Source organism: Sorex fumeus, unplaced genomic scaffold, assembly GCF_029834395.1.
Source record: "Sorex fumeus unplaced genomic scaffold, SorFum_2.1 ptg000061l, whole genome shotgun sequence".
Classification (NCBI taxonomy): domain Eukaryota; kingdom Metazoa; phylum Chordata; class Mammalia; order Eulipotyphla; family Soricidae; genus Sorex; species Sorex fumeus.
Window position 1 is genome coordinate 58954086 of NW_026606118.1, and position 22464 is coordinate 58976549.

General features: G+C 50.5%; 1 protein-coding gene across 1 annotated transcript; it reads left to right on the plus strand.

The window, feature by feature from the left end:
* Positions 1-4326: 4326 nt before the first annotated feature.
* On the plus strand, positions 4327-22231 carry MRPS10 (mitochondrial ribosomal protein S10). The gene is made up of 7 exons (XM_056126128.1): positions 4327-4382; positions 14807-14871; positions 14955-15024; positions 17185-17321; positions 18830-18938; positions 20617-20706; positions 21934-22231. The coding sequence occupies exons 1-7, from the start codon at positions 4335-4337 to the stop codon at positions 22015-22017; spliced, it is 603 nt and encodes a 200-aa protein (XP_055982103.1). The 5' UTR covers positions 4327-4334; the 3' UTR covers positions 22018-22231.
* The last annotated feature ends 233 nt before the right edge of the window (positions 22232-22464 follow it).

The following is a 22464-nucleotide window of genomic DNA, read 5'->3' on the forward strand; positions in this document are numbered from 1 at the left end:
TCAAGACCCTGAATGATCAGTTTGAGGCTCTTCGTGTTCCTAGAACGAGCAGATGCCATTGGGCTACACTAGCACGCGACAGGGACGAATGGAAACGTTTCTGGAGCTCCCGCTCAAACAAATCGATGAGTAACGGGAAGTAAAGTGATGAAGTGATCAAAGCCAGGATACTACTGAGGCCCTCTTGTGAGGGTCACAGGAGGTCGCTTCGGTGAGAGGCGCAAGCTTCAGGCCACCACCACGCAGAGGCCACTCAAAGCAGGCAGAGGGCTGCGGAGATGCCACTGTTGCACCACTCAGGGGCACTGACGCTCACTTCAAAGCAGCTGTGGCGCTGAGAGACACCAGCCAACGTCAAGGTCACAATGCCCAGAGGAGCCCGGTTCCGGCAAAGGGGCTGTGGGAAGCTTTCACAGATGGGTCTGGGAAGAGCAGCTGAGGGAGACACCGGCAAGAGGCGTGTTCCCAGAACCTCTCTGGGTGTCCCTGCCACACCTCCACACGGGCCAGCAGACAGACTGCTCTGAAAGGCCGGGAAACTGGTGTCTGGGCTCCGTTGTCAATTGATGTCATTTGGGGCAAATATTTTTTCCCTTTTTCAGTCCTCTAAGCCAGCAAAATAGCATCACACTTGTGGGGGGGGATAAGAAAACCAAATGTTTGCTTCTGCACAGCAAGTGTAATTGGATGATTGGATGTAATAGAACACATCAATTTGGGCCCAGAGCAACAGGACAGCAGGTAGGGCGTGTGCCTTGAATGCAGCTGACACAGGTTTAATCCCCAGTACCACGTGTGGTCCCCTGAGCGCCACCAGGAGTGATCCCTGAACACAGAGCCAGGAGCCCTGAGAACTGCCAGGTGTGGTCCAAACCCAAAGAAAAAAATTATTATTATTATTGTTAAGAATAACAATCACTGCATTCATCTGGGGAACATAAAGTAACAAAATAGGAGACCAACACCCAAGAATGGCCGAGATTAGTACCAGGAATTTTGCTCCATGGCTTGGAGGTCAGCCATACATGCTAGAGGAAAAGGCAGCTCAGAGAGAGAAGGGAGCACCAAATAAAGGGTGTTGGGAGGATCCTCCCAGGATGGGAGATTCGTGCTGAGAGTAGACTGTGGACGGAACATGATTGCCACTCAATGCCTCTGTTGCAGACCACAGCACCCAAAAGGAGAGAGAGAACACAAGGGAATGCCCTGCCACAGAGGCAGGGTGGGATGGGGGGGATGGGGGGTGGGAGGAATACTGGGACCCATGGTGGTGGAGAATGGGCACTGGTGGAGGGATGGGTATTTGATCACTGTATAATTGAAACCCAAGCACAAAAATTTGTAAGTCTACAACTGTACCTCATGGTGTCTCACTAATAAAAATTAAAAAAAAAAGAATAACAATCACTGTATCACTGTCATCTCATTGTTCATCGATTTGCTCAAGTGGGCACCAGTAATGTCTCCATTCGTACCAGCCCTGAGATTTTAGCAGCCTCTCCTACTTGTCTTTCCCAATGTATTGGAGGGTCAGGGGAATCAGACCCGTTATTGTTACTGTCTTTGGCATATCGAATACACCATGGGGACCTTGCTAGGCTCTGCCATGTGGGTGGGATACTCTGAGTAGCTTGCCAGGCTTTCCGAGGGGAAATAATAACAATAATTATATATATACATATATATATATATATATTTGATCTCCACACGCATGAAGGTACCAGCAGAGGAACAAAGGCATGCGGGTCCCAGGGCTGAGATCTCCAAGCCTGCTCGGATCGGGGCTGAGCATCCTCCACCCAGATCCTCCATCTTCCAGTAGGCAGGGGTCACACCCACCACCTGGCCCCCTGGCGCCGTGTAATCCCATCAACGGCCAAGACCCAGAGACTATAAAACCCAGCTCCAGGAAGCGTGCGGCCGCATTTGTGACCGCGCGACATTTTATTATCTCATTCCTACTTTGGACAAACTGGCAGGCTACCGAATGTAGCCTGCCCACACGGCAGAGTCTGGCAAACTCCCCGTGGCGTACCCGATATGCCAAATGCCAGTAACAATGATGGGTCCCGTTCTCCTCACCCTGAAAGAGCCTTGAATATGGCACTTTTAAAAAAAATCTCAGGGCTAGGACGAAGGAGACGTTACTGGGGCCTGCTCGAGGCAATCGACGAACAACAGGATGGTCGTGATCGTGATCGTGATATTTGATCTATTCTCTCTTCCCCCTCTTGTTCATGTGCACACCTTGTAGTGCTCAGGAGCTACTCACGCTGCTTTCGGTTCAGTGTTAGGCTACTCCCTGCGGTGCTCAGGAGATCAATCCCAGGTCTTCAGCATGCAAAGCAAGCACACACTCCAACCCTTTGAGCTATCTCTCTAGCTCCAAATCTATTCACGTTTTATTTTTGAGGGAGTCTGGCCAACTCCTGACAGCACTTAGGGGCCACACCCTGATCCATTGAGCAGAAACCATCCGTGATGATGCCCCAGTGCTAACCATTATGGTGACCGTGATAAGTTGGGTGCAAGCAAGTGCCTTAACCGCTGTTGGCTCTCTCTGGACCCAAACATCTATTCGCTTTTAATTTTCACAATAACGTTTTGAGGCAAGCCTACTCGGATTGGAGTCGAGCATCCTCCACCCAGATCCTCCAAATTCCAGTAGGCGGGGGTCATACCCACCACCTGGCCCCCTGGCGCCAGGTGTAATCCCATCAACAGCCAAGACTCAGAGACTATAAAACCCAGCTCCCGGAACCACGCGGCCGCAAATGCGGCCGCGTGACATCTTACCAGGACATCTTTTTATGACATCTTATTATCTCATTCCTACTTTGGACAAACTTGCAGGCTATTGAATGTAGCCTGCCCACAGGGCAGAGTCTGACAAACTCCCCTTGGCGTACCCAATATGCCAAATACCAGTAACAATGATGGGTCTCATTCTCCTAAAGAGCCTTGAATATAATCTCAGGGCTAGGATGAAAGAGACATTACTGGGGCCTGCTCGAGGCAATCGACGAATAACAGGATAATGAATGAATGAATGAGTTTTGAGGCAGGTGTGGAGGAAATAACCCCATGTTACAAATAGTGGCTAACTTTTTATTTTGCATTATGGTATCATCTATCAGCATCGGAAAAAACATTATCAGTATCTCACTTAATCCTCACAGTTATTATTTAAAGTCGGAGCTATTTTCATTTCTAACGGACATGAGAAAATCAAGGCTCAGGGTGGAGAAGTGCATTGCCCAAACTCATGTGGTCAAGTGGGAAACCTGAGTATAGAACCTCGATCTTCCCCTTATAAATCCAGAGTGTTTCGTTATGCTAAATGGCTTATATGGGCACTTGGGGGAAATAAAGCTAGAACATCGCATAAATGGAAAGAAACTACTTTCATTATGGAGACTCCCACTAGGAAGCCTTGTTAGTCGGAATTAAATTATGATAGACATTGTCATTTTCTGGTTTCAACTCTTCTTTGGCTAGTGTCCTAGCTTAAGGCAGTCATTGAAACTTCTAAAAGTCTTGGAGGCTGGAGCTATAGCATAGCGGGGAGGGCGTTTGCCTTGCTGTGGCCGACCTGGGTTCGATTCCCAGCATCCCATGTGGTCCCCTGAGCACTGCCAGGAGTAACTCCTGAGTGCAGAGCCAGGAGTAACCCCTGTGCATCTCTGGCTGTGACCCAAAAAGAAAAAGAAAAAAAAATAAATAATAATCTAAAATACTGGCATGACATAGCAAACAGGGGGTTGGGAGGGTCAGTAGCATAGAGGCGGGCACAGGATAGTGGAACACAAAAATGCCAGTGGAGGAAGGTAGGATTAACACCCTAACTATAAGGCTATCACAACGAGGCAAAGGGTACGGACTGGACTCACTGGCAGTGGCAGGCTTTTATTTTTCTTTTCGTGAAATGCATATACGTCGCCTAAAATTTTTGGAAATTTAGGCAAACCCACCAGGAACTCCACGGCTCCAAAAAACCTCGCTATCAACTAGTCTAGCTTGTTATTTTTTTTTTTCCAAGTCTGCATTTGGTCACGCCACCACCAAAACGGGAAACACGAAGCGAGCTCGGCACGTTGCAAAGGGTCAAACCCCAACCGGATTTGTTAACTCGGTGCTGCGGGAGCACCGCACCAAGTTGAGCATCGCCCGGAGGTGCGCTCAGTCCTCCACGCCCTCCAGGGCAAGGCACGGAAGCGCCGTCTCTATGGTTGTCGCGGGGCCGGAAGACAAGAGCGTCGCTCCCGGCCTGCACTCTATGGTCGGGGGGGCGTGGCTGTGACCCGGAAGCGATCCGGGGAGGCCGGGAAGGGAAGATGGCGGCGCGGACGGCGCTGGGCGCGGCGTGCCGGCGCCTCTGGCAGGTACTGGGCGTGCAGCGGCCGCCGGGAGCCCGACCCGGACGCTCGGCCTGGCCCGGTCCGGTCCGGCCCGGCCCGGCTGCAGAGCGCCCGAATGCCGGGAGGCTCCCCCCGCGCTTACGGCAGTGCTCGGGTCCGAGGGTTTGCAGGAGCGTGGCGGGAAAGGGGCTTTTAGAAGGGATTTAAATGGGCCTCGAGCGGGGCAAGACGTGAAGTCGTTGGAGGCGTCGGGGCGAAGCTGGGTCCGGAGGCGGGTCCGAGTGTCCGAGCTGCAGGGTCCCGGCGACGGCAGAGCGCGGGGGCTGGCCGGCCTTGCACGCGGCGGGCGGCCCGGGTTCGAGCCCCGGTGCAGGTGCTGGGGAGGACGCTGGACGTCGGGAGGTCCGCCCGCCCCTCACGTAGGCGGGGAGGACGGGGGACTGACCTGGCAGGAGGAGGATTGCTTTTTGGGGCCCACCCGGCGATGCACAGAGGTTACTCCTGGATCTGCACTCAGGGATCACTCCTGGCCCTGCTCTGGGGACCACATGGGATGCTGGGAATCGAACCCGGGTCAGCCGCGTGCAAGGCAAACGCCCTACCCGCTGTGCTATTGCTCCAGCCCCGTGATTCCTTTGTGTGTGTGTGCTTTTTGGATCACACCCAGCGATGCACAGGGGTTCCTCCTGGCTCTTCACTCAGGAATCACTCCTGGCCTTGCTCCGGGGACCACATGGGATGCTGGGACTCGAACCCGGGTCTGCCGCGTGCAAAGCAAACGCCCTCCTTGACCTGGCGAGGATGAGGATGAGAATGATGAGGATGATGACATCTTCTTGGGTCACACCTGGTGATGACGATGGTGATGGCTTTTGGGGTCGCACCGGTGATGCTCAGGGGTTCCTCCTGGCTCTGCACTCAGGAATCACTCCTGGCCCTGCTCCGGGGACCACATGGGATGCTGGGACTCGAACCGGGGTCGGCCGCCGCGTGCAAGGCAAACCCCCTTCCCGCTGTGCTATCGCTCCAGCCCCCTGACCTTGCAGAGCATTGGCTTAGCGGCTGAGGGACCCTTGGCCACTCCCCACGGGGGCCGATTGAGATTGACAGCAGCCACGTGCTGGGAGATGCGGAGATTGATGTGGTTATTGGTGGGGGCGTGGGGGGGGGTCACCCCTACGGTGCAGGTGGTCCCTGGGCGCTGGGGGTGAAGGGGCTCCGCGAGCGCCCTTGCCCCTGTGCATTCCTCTCCAGCCGCCCATCCCCGAGGTTGGACGGCCTCGGTTCTGGTCTTTGGAGGAAAGGCAGAAAGTTCCACCAGTTTTCAAGCTTTTTGCCCCTTGACGCCTCTTTCACAGTCTAACCATGGTTGAGGACTTCCAGAGAGCGTTTTAGTTGGGTGGGGGTGGGGGTGGGGGTGGGGGTAGGGGGGGTTGGGGGGGAAGGCTATTAGGAAGTAAACTAAACGTTGTAAAAATTCTTCCTTGTTTAAAAAAAAGCTTAGTGCTAATTTAGTGCATGTTAGCAAATTAACTTCTGGGGGGGTGGGGTGGAGGCACACCTGGCCCTGTTGGGGGCTGCTCCTGGCGCTGTGCTCACCGATCACTCTTGGTGGTCCTGGGACTCGTGGGGGGGACCACCATCCAACCTGGGTGGGCTGCATGCAAGGCAAGCTCCTCACCCCCACTGTACTCGGTCTCCTGTGCAGGAGTAAACGGTTTGTGTGTGTATAAAATGGCAGAATTTTTAAAAAATTTTAATTAGTGAGACACCATGAGGTACAGTTGCAGACTTACAAATTTTCGTGCTTGGGTTTCAGTTATACAATGATCAAGTACCCATCCCTCCACCAGTGCCCATCCTCCACCACCACGGGTCCCAGCATCCCTCCCACCCCCCAACCCCCCTCCCACCCTGCCTCTGTGGCAGGGCACTCCCTTTTGTTCTCTCTCTCTTACTGGGTGTTGTGGTTTGCAAGAGAGGCCTTGAGTGGCAGTCATGTTCGGTCTAGAGTCTACTTTCAGCGTGCTTCTCCCATTCTGGGCGGATCCTCCCAACACCCTTTATTTGGTGTTCCCTTGTCTTTCTGAGCTTCCCCTTCCCCTAACATGTGTGGTTGTCCTCCGGGTCATTGAGTAAAATTCCTGGTACTAATCTCTGCCATACTTGGGTGTTAGTTTCCTATTTTGTTACTTTATGTTCCCCAGATGAATGCAATCTTTCTGTGTCTATCCCGCTCTTTCTGACTCATTTCCCTTAACATGATACTTTCCATGTGGTACCACTTGTATGTCAATTTCATGACTTCGTCTTTTCTAACATAGTACTCCATTGTGTAGATGTACCAAAGTTTCTTCAGCCAGTCATCTGTTCTCGGGCACTTGGGTGTTTTCCAGATTCTGGCTAAAATGGCCGAATATTTAAAAACAAAAGGAGAGTGGCAGCATTGTAGGACTTTGCAGCTCTCCGAGGGCCTGGTGTAATCCAAGACAGCGCTGTTCGCCAGTCTTCTTCAGCACTGAGCCTTCGCTATCACATACTCTGTAGCCCCCAGGGACCTCTGGACACTGGTGAAATCATGAGAGTGGGAGATTTACAGATTCCATCTCACTTACGAGAACAGTTTAAATTTTCGAGACTTCCCTGCCTTGAGGAAAAAGCCATTCTACTCCAGGACCGCACCGTTAAGAGAAGTCAGGTGGTATTAGAGGTTGGAATTGTATTTTATGATTTTTGAGGAGGGGAGGAGCACCCCTTGTGGTGCTCAGGGGACTGGGACCCTGAGGTGGTGCTGGGGTTCAAACCAGAGTCAGCCACACGCCCTGTTGCCTCTCAGACCCAGAGACTGACATCTCACTTCATTTTATTTGGGGCGTAGTGGAGACAGACTTGGGGTATTCGGGGCCTATTCCTGGCTCAGTGCTCAGGAGTAAGCCTGGCGCTGGCGCTGCTTGGGGACCATGTATAGGTCCGAGATTTGAAACGCAAGAAAAACACCCCAGTCACCAGAGGCAGGAATTTGGGGGCTGCATCTTGGGGCTCCTTAGGGCTACCTCCTGGCTCAGGAATCACTCCTGGCAGGCTCGGGAACCTTCCAGGGTGCCAGGGATTGAGCCTGAGTTGATTGCATCTAAGACAAGTGCCCTACCCACCATACTGTCTCTGACCCCTCAGGTTGGAATTTTAAATTAAGATACACCTAGACAAGGCCTTGCCCATTTAGAAGGAAAAGACAGCTTAAGAGTTTAAGGTTCATTTGTGGGTGTAACAGCATTTCAGGCTCAACTTCCTGCGAGCTTCCTGCTGGCAGCCACTCACGGTGGTGCCCAGGATCCACCCAGGGCTCTGGCCACCCCTCTGAGCAGCCATCTCCCTGGTCCCAGTCAGCCACGTATTTTATTTTGTTTTTGCTTTTTGGGTCACACCCAGCAATGCTCAGGGGTTCCTTCTGGCTCTGCACTCAGGAATCACTCCTGGCGGTGTTCAGGGGACCATATGGGATGCTGGGAATCGAACTCGGGTCGGCCGTGTGCAAGGCAAACGCCCTCCCCGCTGTGCTATCACTCCAGCCCCGAGCCACGTATTTTATACCGGCAGCACATGACCAGCCAGGGTTCATTAGGACCCTCATACACGACTAGATTGGAATCACTGGCTTAAATGAGAGCAGGAACTTTCTGAGTGGAGATGGCACACACCTCTTGGTACCTTGTCTGGCCTGTCTTTTCCTATCATCCAAAGGAGAATGTAAAACTTTTGGCTTGCCCACTTGAACAAAGAGGAAGAATGAGACTCAGCTGAGAAAATACCTCCTTAAGCGGTGGAGTGGGGCAAAGACCAGCCAGTGCTCAGGGGTCACCTGGTTCTAGCCATGGAACGCGGGCCTCATGGAACCAACACGAGCGCTCCAGTCTCCCCAACTCTCCGGCCCCAGAAAAGATTTTTCACATACCTAGATGACCCTTCGTTGTTTTAGGTAAGCTTCAATCATGCGAAGCTACTATCTCATTGTCAAGGTTTTTTGAAGACTCATATTGTGCAGCTGTTTTCTCGTGCTACACGTATAAATCTCAGGAGAGCTGAGAGAAAAAGCATATGTCAGGCCACCGAATACACAAGCCCTCTTACTAAGGTAGGCACTGTAGCACTGTCCTCCCGTTGTTCATCGATTTGCTCAAGCGGGCACCAGTAACGTCCCACAACATATTGTGAGACTTGTTGTTACTGTTTTCGGCATATCGAATACATCACGGGGAGCTTGCCAGGCTTTGCCATGCAGGCGAGATACTCTTGGTAGCTGGCCAGGTTCTCCGAGAGGGGCGCAGGAATCGAACCCAGATCAGCCGCGTGCAAGACCCGCTGTGCTGTCGCTCCAGCTCAATCCATTTAAACAGTTGTAGTAAATTTACTTCCAATATTTCTAGCAATGTCATTTTGTATAAGCACAGCAAGAGATATATCAAGCTTGAAGTTTGGTAGGGTCTTGGAAATGGTGACTCGGCAGAATCGCCCTTCTAGGCTCCCGGTCACTGTTTGCCAGGACTTTTCTCTCATCAGCATTAAAACGGAAGGCCTGAGAGGCCGGGGGATGGCTCAGACTCCGGGGCCTGCCGCGGGAGCCCTGCTCCATACCCCGTACCATATGCCCCCCACCCAGCCGGCGTGCATGGAGTAAAGTAAAGTCAGGGAGAGCCCGGAAGGGACTTCACACCGGAGCTCCTGCTTTGCATTGTGGGAGCAACCATGGGGTAGCCCCCTAACTGTTTTTAGTAAAAGTCAGAGAACAACAAACTGAAAGGTTTTTCCAGGACGGGCTGGACAGTGCCTGGAGCTGGAGATTGTGTCCACTAGGGGGCGCCGACGGCAGGGGTTGGGGTGTTCCTGTTTGAGGGCCAGTAGGTCCGTGGCTATTTCCCGTGGATATTCGCTTTATTTAGAACTCACTCTCCCAGCAAACCAAAAAGACTCCACGCGCTGGCAGGCCCAGGGTTCGCTTCCCAGTGTTGGAGGGGAAACGACGCTTGAGAAGATGGGTTCTTCTAATTTGAGCTGTTACCACATGTACAATCATAAGTGCTCAAAAATATTTCGGGAAACTGGTGTACTACTGCAGTGCATCTGATCTGTAAAAAATAACGAAAGAAGGAATTTCACTATTTTTCCGTTTGATGACTATGTATTTAATTCAGAGCTTGTGTGTGTGCATGTCTATGAATTACTTTTTAAAATAGTTTTTGAGTTATGTAGATAAGACGGGTTAGGGTGCCGATCCAGGCTCAATCCCAGGCACCCCCTATGTTCCCTCCCAGCACCGCCAGGAGTGATCCTTGAGTGCAGAGCCAGGAGGAACCCCTTAGTACTGCCCGGTGTGGCCCCCAACCAAAACAGACAAAAAGGTGCTTGCTTCGCACACAAATGACCTGGGTTCAGTCCCTGCCATCACAGCCATCACATATGATCCACTCCCCTTGAGCCCCAGCAGAAGTGAGGCCTGAACACCGCCAGTGTGTTCCAAGTGACCCACCAAACTGTGACACACACACACACACACCCAGTGAGCGCCATAACCGAGTGCGAGAGTGCAGTCCAGTGTGTGTGAAGCTCCCTGCCCAGCCCACAGAGGCAGGGTTCCCCGGCTCTCGGACTGGATCCTGTCTCCTTGGGCTGGAGCACATGCGGGAACATGGTCCCCTGAGCACTGTAACAAGCAGCCCCCAAGCATGAAGTCGAGAGCTGCAAACAACCCCCTGAGCATCACTGGGTGTGAGTTTACAAAGTGTGGGGGCTGTGTTCAGCGGCCGAGAGCCGCCTCCCTGTCCTCAAGCAGAGGGACAAAGGCAGGGGACACCAGGCTGATGGTCAAATGGCCCGTTTAATACGGAGCTGCTAGCGAACTTCTAGAACATCTGAAGGGGTTCGGGTATCGGACTGCACGTAGGTGCGGTCGATTGTTTACAGAGGTAAAACATTTCAGTAGAGGCGATTCTCTTGGGGGCATTAACTCAAGGGGGTGCTCTGTCTCCCAGGGATATCTGTGTTGCTTTTTCTCTTAAGTTGTACATATTAAACAATTAAGTTTACTTCTTATTAATGAATGCAGTTGTTTAGATAAGCACAGTAAGAGATACACATTCCAGAACTTAGTTCTCTGGGCTCTAAGAGCCAGTAGGACTTTTACCATAAATCCCAGACTAAGTCCTCAGGCCAGTTCAGCTTGTCTTTCCCCATGGGGATCTTGTCTCTTAAGTCATAACAGCGTGCATCAAGACTGTGCATTTGTGCTTTCCACACCGTCCCATTTTGATGTCGGGGTGGCTTCGCCACTTGCCCCAGGTCCATCCCAGTGCCGCAGTGAGAACTCCCTTTTGGGGTGTTAGGAACTACCGCAGCTGAAGCCTGAGTCAAGTAATGATAAAGAAAGCCCAGGAGCAGATATATTTCAGAGTCAGTCAACTCCCAGATATTAGGAACATAGCATTAACGGACTTTCTGTGTTTAAGCAAAGAACATTGCTCTGCAGATAATTTCTGACAAGGCTGTAGGGGAAACAGAAGAGCAAGTGATTCACTACAAAGACAAAATCCAGAGTTACCAGAACGTTTTGGCTTTTAAATTACCAAGATTGACTTGGGGGAATTGTGACGATGAGAGGTTAAAATACAAAGGAAAGGTTCAAGATACACTCAGGGGAGTAGGGGTGCCCACGAGAGCACAGGAAGCTGTGGGAAGGAAGGGGCAGTTCATTGATGAAGCCTGACACACTCGGGGTCACTGTTGAACAACCAGGTTGCCCCCAAATTTTTTTTTTTAAAGATTCTTTATTGCTTTCTTGTTTTAAAATTTATTTATTTGCTTTTCGGATCATACCTGGCAGTGCTCAGTGGACCATACGGGATGCTGGGAATCAAATCTGGGTTGGCCGTGTGCAAGGCAAACGCCCTCCCTGCTGTGCTCTTGCTCCAGCCCCTCTCTCTTCCTTTTAATGAAGTCTAACTTGGCATCTTTAGTTACCCCACTTGTAAAATCACTCTCACTGTATCACTGTCATCCCGTTGTTCGGCGATTTACTCGAGCGGGCGCCAGTAACATCTCCATTTGTCCCAGCACTGAGATTTTAGCAGCCTCTCCTTACTCGTTTTTCCCAACACTTGGAGGTTCTTTTCAGCGTCAGGGGAATGAGACCTGTTATTGTTACTGTATTTAGTATGTCGAATATGCCACGGGGAGCTTGCCAGGCTCTTCTGTGTGGCCGGATACTCTGGGTAACTTGCTGGACTCTGCAAGAGGCATATATATATATATATATATATATATATATATATATATATGTATATATGTATGTGTATATGTAAATATATATGGAATATAAAAAATATCAATCACTGTCCTCCCATTGTTCATCGATTTGCTCGAGCGGGCCCAGTAACGTCTCCATTGGAGACTTTGTTGTTACTGTGTTTGGCATATCGAAGACACCACGGGGAGCTTGCCAGGCTCTGCCGTGCGGGCGGGATACTCTCGGTAGCTTGCCGGGCTCTCCGAGAGGGGCAGAGGAATCGAACTCGGGTCGGCCATGTTGGCTGCGTGCAAGGCAAATGCCCCACCGCTATATTCTATAATATTTGTTACTGCAGGGAAAAACTTTTTGTGCAGCTCACAACTTAACAATTTTAACAATGCTAAGGACCAAAGAATCTGCTGGGAATCTTGAAATACTATAAGACATATAAAGAAACAAAACCTAGCATAAGGACCAATCCCAGAATGTAGGTATACGCTGAGTTCAGAGTTAGCAATCTTACTGGTCATTTTATAGCCTTGCTTAGCCTTTTCTACCTATCTAAATGGCTTGTAGCATTCTAGTGGCCAATCAGATTGTTGGGATTTTAGTGCTTCCAAAAGTAGAAGTGTCCAGTTTCCTTATCTCTAATAGTACTGAAATGAGAAAGGAGTGTGATCCAGGAATGTGACCACCCCATGTTGTCAGTGAGCACAGCTGAAAGGAATTGCCTGCTGAGATCGGGGAAGCTTGAGGTCTTTCCCATGGTGCCACCATTTGCAAAAGATTTCACTCCAGGGGCCCCTTCCACCCTTTCAAAAAACAGGCACAAGTTTTTCTATGCACAATAAAATCTATTTAAACTGTCTCCCATCCACCCTATGAAAGAAGATTTCCAGGACCATTTTCTTAAGATGATAGTTTTTGGAAATATACATTGTCAACACTGATTTGAGTCTTCAGAATACGAGGTCTGCAGAGATCCAACAGTGGATAAGGTGCTTGTCAGACACGCCGACCTGTATTCCAATCTCAGTGCTCCATAACATAATGGGAATTCCCCCAGGTATGCAGCTCTGAGCTGAGAGCCAGGTGTAGGGCCTGAGCGCAGCACCCTACAGTATAACACAGAAAGGCCTGAAGAATGAAGGTTTGGCTGATTTTTGATTGAAGACAGTTCTCTGCAGCGTTGTGGATGGTCTCTGCCAAAACCCCCCAGAAAACAGGGCCTTTGGGCCAGGCCAGAATCAGAGCAAAGAATGATGCAGCGGTGAACCTTGACGGTCCAGAGTGAGGGGTGTTTATGTATTTAAATGACTAAAGAAAAAGAAAGCACCAACTATCGATACATTTCTATATTAAAAATTGTTGAGACAGGGCTGGAGTGATAGTTCAGCAGGTAGGGCATTTGCCTTGCATGCGGCCGACCCGGGTTCGATTTCCAGCATCCCATATGATCCCCCGAGCACCGCCAGGAGTGATTCCTGAGTGCATGAGCCAGGAGTAACCCCTGAGCATTGCCCGGTGTGACCCAAAAAGCACCCCGCAAAAAAATAAAATAAAATAAATACTATATATATATATAGGCTGGAGCAATAGCCAGGAGTAACCTCTGTGCATTGCCGGATGTTACCCAAAAAGCCAAATAAAATAAAATTTATGAGATAACAAAGTTGTGATATCAATAGTAGAGAAAACAAATTTATGTGAACATTGTTATATCTGGTTGTAGGGTTGTTAAGATTGTCTCAATTTTTAAAATCTTTTGTTCCTACAAGAGATTTTTCCTATTTATATTTGGTACTTATTTAGTCACTTTCCTCCTGGCTTCCATCACCAAGACTGTTATTTACAAATTAACGTACATGTGAAGTTCAAATGCCGGGAAACTGGCATAACTATAGCACTGGTAGCACGGTCCTCTCGTTCATTGATTTGCTCAAGCGGGCCCAGTAACGTCTCCATCGTGAGACTTTGTTGTTACTGTGTTTGGTATATCGAATATGTCACGGGTAGCTTGCCAGGCTTTGCCGAACGGGTGAGATACTCTCGGTAGCTTGCTGGGCTCTCCGAGAGGGGCAAAGGAATCGAACTCGGGTCTGCCATGTTGGCTGCATGTAAGACAAACACCCTTACTGCTGTGCTATCGCTCCAGCCCTATAGCCCTGATAAGAAAGAAAATTTTTTTACTTATTTTTTTCTCTGATACGCTGTTATTTGAAATAGTACATATACACATTGCACGCACGCGTGCGCACACACACACACGCACGCACACATTTATATAAGTACTTTTTATTTTTTGGCAGTGCCAGGAATCACACCTTACACTTGAAAGACGAGTGCTCTTCTCCAAGCTACATCTTTGGTCCCCTTTTTTATTTTTGGTCAGGGGGCTCCTAGCCAGAGCTCAGGCAATCGGGGGCCCCACTGAGGAGTCTCAGGGTTCCTTAAGAAGTCCCAAGGGTGCAATGCTGCATGGGCCACCCCCTGGTTCTGAGCGGTCTCCTGCCCCCTTGTAGTTATTTTGGCCTACAATGAAACTTTATTGAAGCACCGTGATTTACAGGGTTGTTCACAAGACAGTTTCAGATATTCAGCCCCACCACCAATGTGCCCTTCCCTCCACCAGTGTCCCTTGTTTCCCATTCCGCCCCCAAGCCTGCTGCCTTGCAGACACTAATTAGTTTATATTGATAACTAGGTCTTTATCTCCTAAACAGTGCTGCTGCAGTCCTGGCCTGGAGGATTTACTGCACGGTTAGGTGCGAGTTGGGCCTTGTGTTACGGTTTTCACTTCACGAGCTTGGTGGGCTTCTACTCAGCTTTCCGTCTGACTTTCTTGCTTTTTCTGGACTGTCGGCTCTGTGAGGTTTAGAGGTGTTGCATGGCTGCATATGTGGCCGCATGCTTCAGGGACCTTGGAGCTGGGGCATCAGCTGCTCGTGGCCCTCTGGTGTCTGTCTGAGATCGTTCGTGAAGCTGGCCCGTTTCTCTGGCAGGGCGGGGACTCGCTGTGCCCCATCCCGCCAAGGCTCCCGTGATCTGAGCCACTGGGAATAACTCAGCCGCTGGTGTCTCGCCAAGATCCCCTTTTAGTTTTTAATGGAAACTGACTGGCTGGTTCGGGGCGTGGCCAATTCTAATATATGTCTTCGTTGTCTTTTAGGGCTCCAGAGATTTTTCCCTGCATAGTCCTAGAAGCAGGACGGCCCTGAGTGGCAGCTTTCCCCTGTAAGTATGTGCTTGAAGGGGCCGAACTGAGCCAGAAGGCAGGCTCTCTGCCGTCTGCTGAGGCCTCTCCTTGTTTCCTGCAGCGCCGGCGTGGGGCGGGTGCAGTGGTCACGCCTACACATTGATGCTCCCAAGGACCCGACGAAGCCCGTGGTAGGTGCCCCCATGCTCAGGTCAAGTAGCTGCTTTCGTGGCAAACCCTTTGCTATTTCCTTTGGGCTGTTTCCCAGACCCTTTCTGAGTGAAAATGCTTCCTTTGGGCCTGCTGGCCCTGGGCGCAGAGGCACACTGGGAGTGTCCCCTGGGTGCTCATAAGAGTTTCCAGGTATCAAGGTGAAGTTCTGAGGGAATCAGTGTTCTGCCTCAGAGAAGCGCTGACGCAGTGGTCTCGCTCCAAGCTCGGCATCCTGGAAGAGCTCTCGTCAGGGTGCAGAATATTTGCTGCTATATCCTTAGCACCCGTCAAGGCATTGTTTTGCCTTTTAAGACCCTGAGCTGAGCCAGTACAGTGTGTGCACCCCCCTCCTGCCCCCTTGTGCATTGCGAGGGGCCTTGAGCAAAGGGAAAACATCCCCAAGCCAGGCCGGGAGGCGGCTCTGCGACTGGGCACTGACTCTCAGAGTGCACACGGCACCCGGGCAGCGGAGGGTGTGCCCCCACCCCCAACCAAAAGCTGGAAGGGGAAACAAGTCCCAGAGCCCCCCCGAACTGAACCGTGACCTTGACTCCCCACAGGAGAGATGCCGGGAGTTTGTCAACCCAGTTTCCATCATGCTTTGTTTTTTTCACCTTTTAATTCACGGATTCTGCATCCATTTCCCTGACAATTAAACTCTTTCAGGGCTCAAGAGCATATAACCCCAGGTCTCCTGCTCACAAGCTCCATGCACCTGAGCTGTAAAGAAAAGTGGGCCCGTCAGCCCAAGGGCAGGCTGTCTCCTGGAGGCAGGACAGTGCCCCTCACTCTGGCCACTTGCAATGTCAGATTTCCCAAGCTCAACTGAAATGCGCATTGTCATGTGAACTCTGATGTTGAATGCCACAAATTGGCAGTGTCCATAACACCCTGGAAGGGCCCGTTGGGACACATCTCAGAGCGCTGTCCTCCTCCCTTGTCTAACTTTGCAGCTTAAGGTATCAGAATGTTCATTCTTTCCAGCAACTTGAATTGGGGTCATTGAGAATGGAGCCCCGGCTTCCTGGTGGCTTAGCTGATCTCCTCTGGGACAGAGTAATTTAACCCTGAATCACTGGATTAGTAATGTAAATGACTGGGTTAATGGATGAATGAAGTGAAGGTAATTCGCCTCCTGGAAGAAAGTCAGGACTGTCAAACCCATTATTTCTAAGATCTTTAAGACCGAGGGTGGGAGAGGTAGAAGTTCCCGGTCTAGTCAGTGTCAAAACATTTTAATTAGAAATGAGTAATTTTTCTTACAGGGCAGGAGGAACATACATGAATAAGACCTAATAAAAGAGAATTTATGGCAGTGTCTTACAATTCATGAGCGCTTTAATGTGTGTTTTCTTTTTCCACGTAGAAATGTTGTGGGCTCTCTAAGGTCTTACTGCTTGTATATGAGAGAACTGAAGTGCACAGTAACGACAGGACTTCCCAGTGTCCCTCAGCCAGAAGCAGTGGAGTTTAATTGTCTGCCCCAGCCTTTCTGCTTCTAGAAACAGACTCCACAATTCTTTCCCATTGTGTGTCTGGGTGCCGACAACTAATGCCTTTTTTGTCACACCCAGCAATGCTCAGGGGTTACTCCTGGCCCTGCACTCAGGAATTACTCCTGGCGGTGCTCAGTGGACCACGTGGGATGCTGGGATTCAAACCCGGGTCAGCCGCGTGCAAGGCAAATGCCCTACCCACTGTGCTATTGCTCCAGCCCCCTAATGCCTTTTTTAAGTTGCCTTGAAAATCCATTTTGAGTGCTGGAGAGATAGCACAGCGGGTAGGGCATTTGCTTTGCACATGGATGACCACAGGTTTGATTCCCAGCATCCCATATGGTCCCCCAAGCACTGCAGGTACTTCCTGAGTGCAGAGCCAGGAGTAACCCCTGAGCTTCACTGGGTGTGATCCACCAAGCCAAAAAAATAACATAAAAAATCCCTTTTGGTGCAAACTCCAGTCATGGTTCTAAGCTGATCATGGAGCCTCTTGCCGTAAGCTCGCTGTTAGAAAGCTATTCCAGAGCTTTCTCCCTGGACCAGCAAGCTCTGAAGTCATTCAGCCAGGGTAATACAGTTTTCCAGGCACAAATACCGAGCCATTATAATGAACTTTTTCTTTCCCTTTTTAAATTGTAGATAACGGTCTCTGACGAACCAGACACATTGTACAAACGTCTGTCAGTCTTAGTGAAAGGCCATGATAAGGCTGTGTTAGACAGTTACGAGTATTTTGCAGTGCTTGCAGCAAAAGAGCTCGGGCTCTCTATTAAAGTGTAAGTATGCCGCGTGCTTCCCGCAGGAGAGGGGGTGTCCTGAGCACGGTTGGGGTGGGCTCGCCGCAGCCTCCCCCGGCCACACTACCCAGAATTCTCCCTTGAGTTCTTTTGGGGCCTTCGTGACCGGTGTTCCTGCCTTCCGGAGGAAAACTCTAAGCTGCATTTCCATCTCTTGATGAGATGGTTATCGTGATCAGACTCTGAAAATCAAAGCTTTTCCAGTATTCACAATTAAATACCCACCGTTAACATTTCTGTAAAACAAAACGAAAAGTCGGCTCAACCAGAGCCAACTTTGTCTCTTGTCTGTATTACAAAGAGACAAGGAAGCTATGTAATAAGGACGATCTTTTCTAGTCTGACCTGGCCACACCATCAGCCAGGAAAAGGACGCTGACCCCTCTGAATGGGCTCGAAACGCGTGATGGGTAGATCTGAGGTTTGTCGTCGTATCATCGTTCTGGAACATTTATGAGGATGGTGGTGAGAGCGGGGAGGTGCCAAGCTCCATCTCAGCTCCTGCAGGCCCCGCTCCGAGCACTGCGGACTGTGTACCCCATAGCCCCCAGCACCAACCGGCCCTAGCAGTGCCATCCGGCCAGGCCAGTACGACCAGGAGTTGTCTGCTTTCACCCCGCTTATGACCACAGTTGGGGAGGTCTCAAAAAAAAATGACTACTAGAATAAATGAACACCAAAAATGATGAAAATCCTGCTTAGAAAGTGCATTGAGATACAGAGACCTCAGAAGACTGACGTCGTCTTAGGAGACGGACGAGACAAACAAGCAGTCCTGACAGGCCCTTTGGGTTGATGTCCCCGTTGCTTCAGAACCGCCTTCGGGACCATCGCTCATATGAGAAGCTGCTCAGAGCAAGTCCTCCTGAACGACAGCACGGCCCAGCTCTGCGTCACCAGTCTCCTAACAAAGCAGAAGGCACCCGGCCCCTTCCTCTACCGGACTGTCGTTCTCTGGTTGTCACTAGAGATTGTCTGTGAGGGGGCAGTTGGGCACTGCACACCCAGCAGTACTCAAGAGGCTACTCCTGGCTCGGTCAGTGTTCAGGGGCCACCTCTGGCTGTGGTGTATCAAACAGGTCTGCCACAAGTGCCCCAATCCCAGCCCTTCAAAGTAGATTTCCTCAGCACAGCACCCAGGGAGGAGACCCGTGGGTGCGCGTCCCAGCAGCTCCGGTCAGTGGAGGCCTCAGAGAGGCCCAAACCCGAGGTGCACACCTGGGCAGCTGCGGGTCAGGGCCCCTTCCTGGGCGTGCAGAAGAATGCGCCTGTTGCCGCCGCATTGTTTATTTTGACGTGAGCTTCCTCAACAACAGCGGTTGTTGTTGATGACAGGCTAGGCACATGGAAGTCCAAATGGTAGTTAATGCCTGTAATTGAGTGTGAGCCTGACCCACCAAATTGCGGGATTGTACTTTGGTATCAGTGACTCAGCTTTTTTTAGCACCACTTAGCCTAAGTGTGTCGTTTTACTCACTAATTTTCAGGCATGAACCGCCAAGGAAAATAGAGAGACTCACGCTTCTCAAATCAGTGCATATTTTCAAGAAGCACAGGGTTCAGTATGAGATGAGAACTCTTTACAGATGTTTAGAGGTGAGTTTACTTGGGACTGCCAGGCATGTTCGAAATGCCTGGCTCTAGTGTCCCCGAACTGTCCTTCCCAGAGGCCAGTGGCCTCTCAGCAGGAGTTTATGATACAGGAGAGAAGGGAAATGTATTTCCTGTGGATTGACACGAGAGGAAAATCAGTCTTCCTTATGGGGGGAGGGATGTAAACTGTTTGTGAGGACTGTACCTGGTGGTGCTTGGGGCTTACTCCTGGCTCTGCACTCAGGGATCACTCCAAGTGGGCCCCAGGGGCCAAGGGGGATGCCGGGAATTGAACCTGAGTCAGTTGCCTGCAAGGCAAGTGCCCTACTCACTGTGCTCTCTGGCTCCAAATCCGTCTTAAGCAAAGCATCCTTTAGCAGAATTCATGCTTTAAGTTTTTGTTTATTTTTGGGTCATACTTGGCCATGCTTGGGAATCACTCCTGGCAGGGCTCAAGGGACCATATGGGATTCCTGGGATTGAGCCCAGGTTGGCCGCATGCAAGGCAGGCACCTTATCCGCCTTACTGTATCTCCAGCCAGTGCGTTCGCTGGAGCCAGCGTGGTCTCCGGTGAGGAAGGGCCTAAACAGGGAGATGGTGATGGGGGGAGGTGCCTCCCTTCCAGCGGGTGACCCTGGTTCATTCCTTGGCGCTACGTATGGTCTTCGGAGCACCACCAGAAGGTCCCCTGAGCACAGCGCCAGGAGTCAGCCTTGTGCGCCTCTGGGTGTGTCCCTAAAAACAGCAGGGAGTGGCGGTGAGGTAGCAGGTGGAGGAGGTGGGCTTAGATAGCCTCATCCGAGAGCACTTCCTTGCTGTGTGAGCAGGCCCTTAAGTCCTACGTGTAGATGAAAGAAGAATGGGACCCAGCACAGAATTAAATGAGATACTGATCTTAAGCAAATAGTTTCATCACACGGTAAATGTTATTAAGACTTTTTTTTTCCTGCTGGGCCGGGGGAATTGACCCAGGGCCTCACATGCCTGGCATATGTTCTACCCCACATCACCTCCCCAGCACTGGGCGAGTCACTGGTGTGTTGTCATACATCTGTCTGGGAAACCCCACCGTAGGCATTGAGGGCCAGGTGTGGTTTGAGAGAAGTATAGTGCGTATAGTGCGTCCCCTCCGTGGACCCCAACTCTGGCCTTCCCTGGCCAGTCTCCCGCCTCCTTTGACCTGGCATTGTCTGCGACACTCCTGTCGTGTACTTCTCTTACCCACACTTGCCACTGGGTTCTGTGGGGCGCTGGTTAGAAGGTGTCTGGGCTGGGGCCAGTGGGCTACGGGGGCTTTGGCGTCTCAACTTCTCCCATCCAACTCAACCCGAGGCTCAGCTCTGTTTTCCTTCAGTGACCCGGAGTTCTCCGAAGAGTGTGCAGAGAAAGAAGTGGCTCGCTACTTTTCTAGGGGAAAAAAAATAAATAAATGAGTAGTAGTAAAACTTAGAAATTTCTGGTATAGCATCCTAGCATGAATCCGTTTTATTTTTGGAAAATACAAGAAGAAATACTTTAAAACAACTTAACGTTAAAGTTGTGAAATTTTATTTTTAAAAAAAAATTTATTTTATAAAGGAGTTCACAATACTTGTAGTTGTGAGATTTTAAGGAATTGTGTGCCCTTTCTTCCCTTTTACCGCCAACCTGTATCAAGACCCTTTTATTTTTGAATTCTAGTTAGAACGCCTAACTGGAAGCACAGCCGACGTCTACCTGGAATACATCCAGCGAAATCTCCCTGAAGGCATTGCAATGGAAGTAACAAAGGTACGGTTGGAGACCTGCCGCTTTGGGGGAGATCCCAGCATGCCTGAGGCTGCGAGGGCTGGGAGGCCTGTGAGGGTGCCCCCTGACCCTCCACCCCCCACCACCACACACACACACACACACACACACACACACACACACACGTGTGCGCGCACCTCTCACGTGCTCCTCAGGAGGTGTCTGGACGAAACGCGGCCCCTGCAGGCTGGAGGTGCTGGTCTGTGTGGAGTCTGTGCGGTGCCGCCAGCTTCCTTCTGGGCTTCAGAACCCCCAACAGTGGGAAGATTTGGGAACAAGCCTGGGCTGTGGTGATCGCACATGTGATAGAACTGGAACCCGAGATTCAGAATGGTCCCCATCACTGCCACATGTGTCCATGGGGCCACTTCCAGCCCCCCGAAAGCCACTGAGCCCAAGGCCTAGGTCGTCAGCCCACACAGGGCTTGGCACCATCACTGAGCCCAAGGCCTGGGTCGTCAGCCCACACAGGGCTTGGCACCACCACAAAGTGTGACCCCTGTTTTTCAGAGGTTAGGCTGGAGAGGGCACTTAGCAGTCTGAAGTCAGACCGTGCCTGAAGGACCCCGAGCAGACAGTTAAGTACAGTGGGTAGGGCTCCTGCCTTGCCTATGGCCCACCTGAGTTTTTGCGTGTTTTTTTGTTTTGTTTTTGTTTGTTTTTTGCTTTTTGGGTCACACCTGGCGATGCACAGGGGTTACTCCTGGCTCTGCATTCAGGAGTTACTCCTGGCGGTGCTCGGGGACCATATGAGAAGCCAGGGATTGAACCCAGGTCAGCCGTTTTCAAGGCAAACGCCCTACCCGCTGTACTATCACTCCGGCACCCCAACCTGGACTTGATTCCAAACACGTATGATCCCTGAGCCCTCCAGGATTGATTCCTGAGCTCTGCCAGATATGGCCCAACGAGCAAGCAAGAGGGAGAGAGGGAGTTAACTCCTGTTCTCTCTTGAACACCTACCTCACTTGCTTGTGTATTTCTTTGCTTGCCTATTTCCACTCCAGCGGAGTCTGTATTCTCTCTTAAACATCCTCCTTTTCTCTTCTCCCTTGTCTTTTTTTCTTTCCTCCCTCTAACATCTTTCTAAACAAGTTTCAGTCAATAAAAATCATCTTGTGTCATCCCCTCAAAAAAAATGCAAATTGTGGCCAAAGAGTTTGATCAGGTTCACATTAAGTTCTAGTTTCCTGCTTGTTCTCTTTGTAGACCAAGCTAGAACGGTTACCAGAACACATTAAGGAGCCAATCTGGGAGACGATGCCCAAGGAAAAAGAAGAAAACAAGTCCTAAAGTGTCGGAGCACGACGCATGGCATGCTGGCCCAGGCGGTTCTGAGGTTTCCTGATCCAGGGAAACAGGAAATGGGACTTTCAGGATTCCCGGGCTGTTGAGAAACACTACCCGTTCTTTCATAGCCATTGTCAATCTTGTTTCCAACGTTAGCCAATGTGAGCAAACCGTTTGACTTTGTACCAAAAGATTAAAAAATTATATCTTGTCATTCTTCCATTGTTCAGTTATTGGCTTATACTGATACTAATTTCGGTCCTTGCATTCATGGAAGTAGTCCTCACCTTTTTAAAAGGAACCTTCGGTGGATGTGGCTGATTTAACACTGAATAGTTTGTTTTCTTTCGTTTTTGCTTTACCTTAGCATAAGCTCGCAAATGCCTGTTTGGGGTGGGCCACCTTCAAGTCTTACCACACCAAAGCATTGTGTAGTCTCTGCAGCTGGTG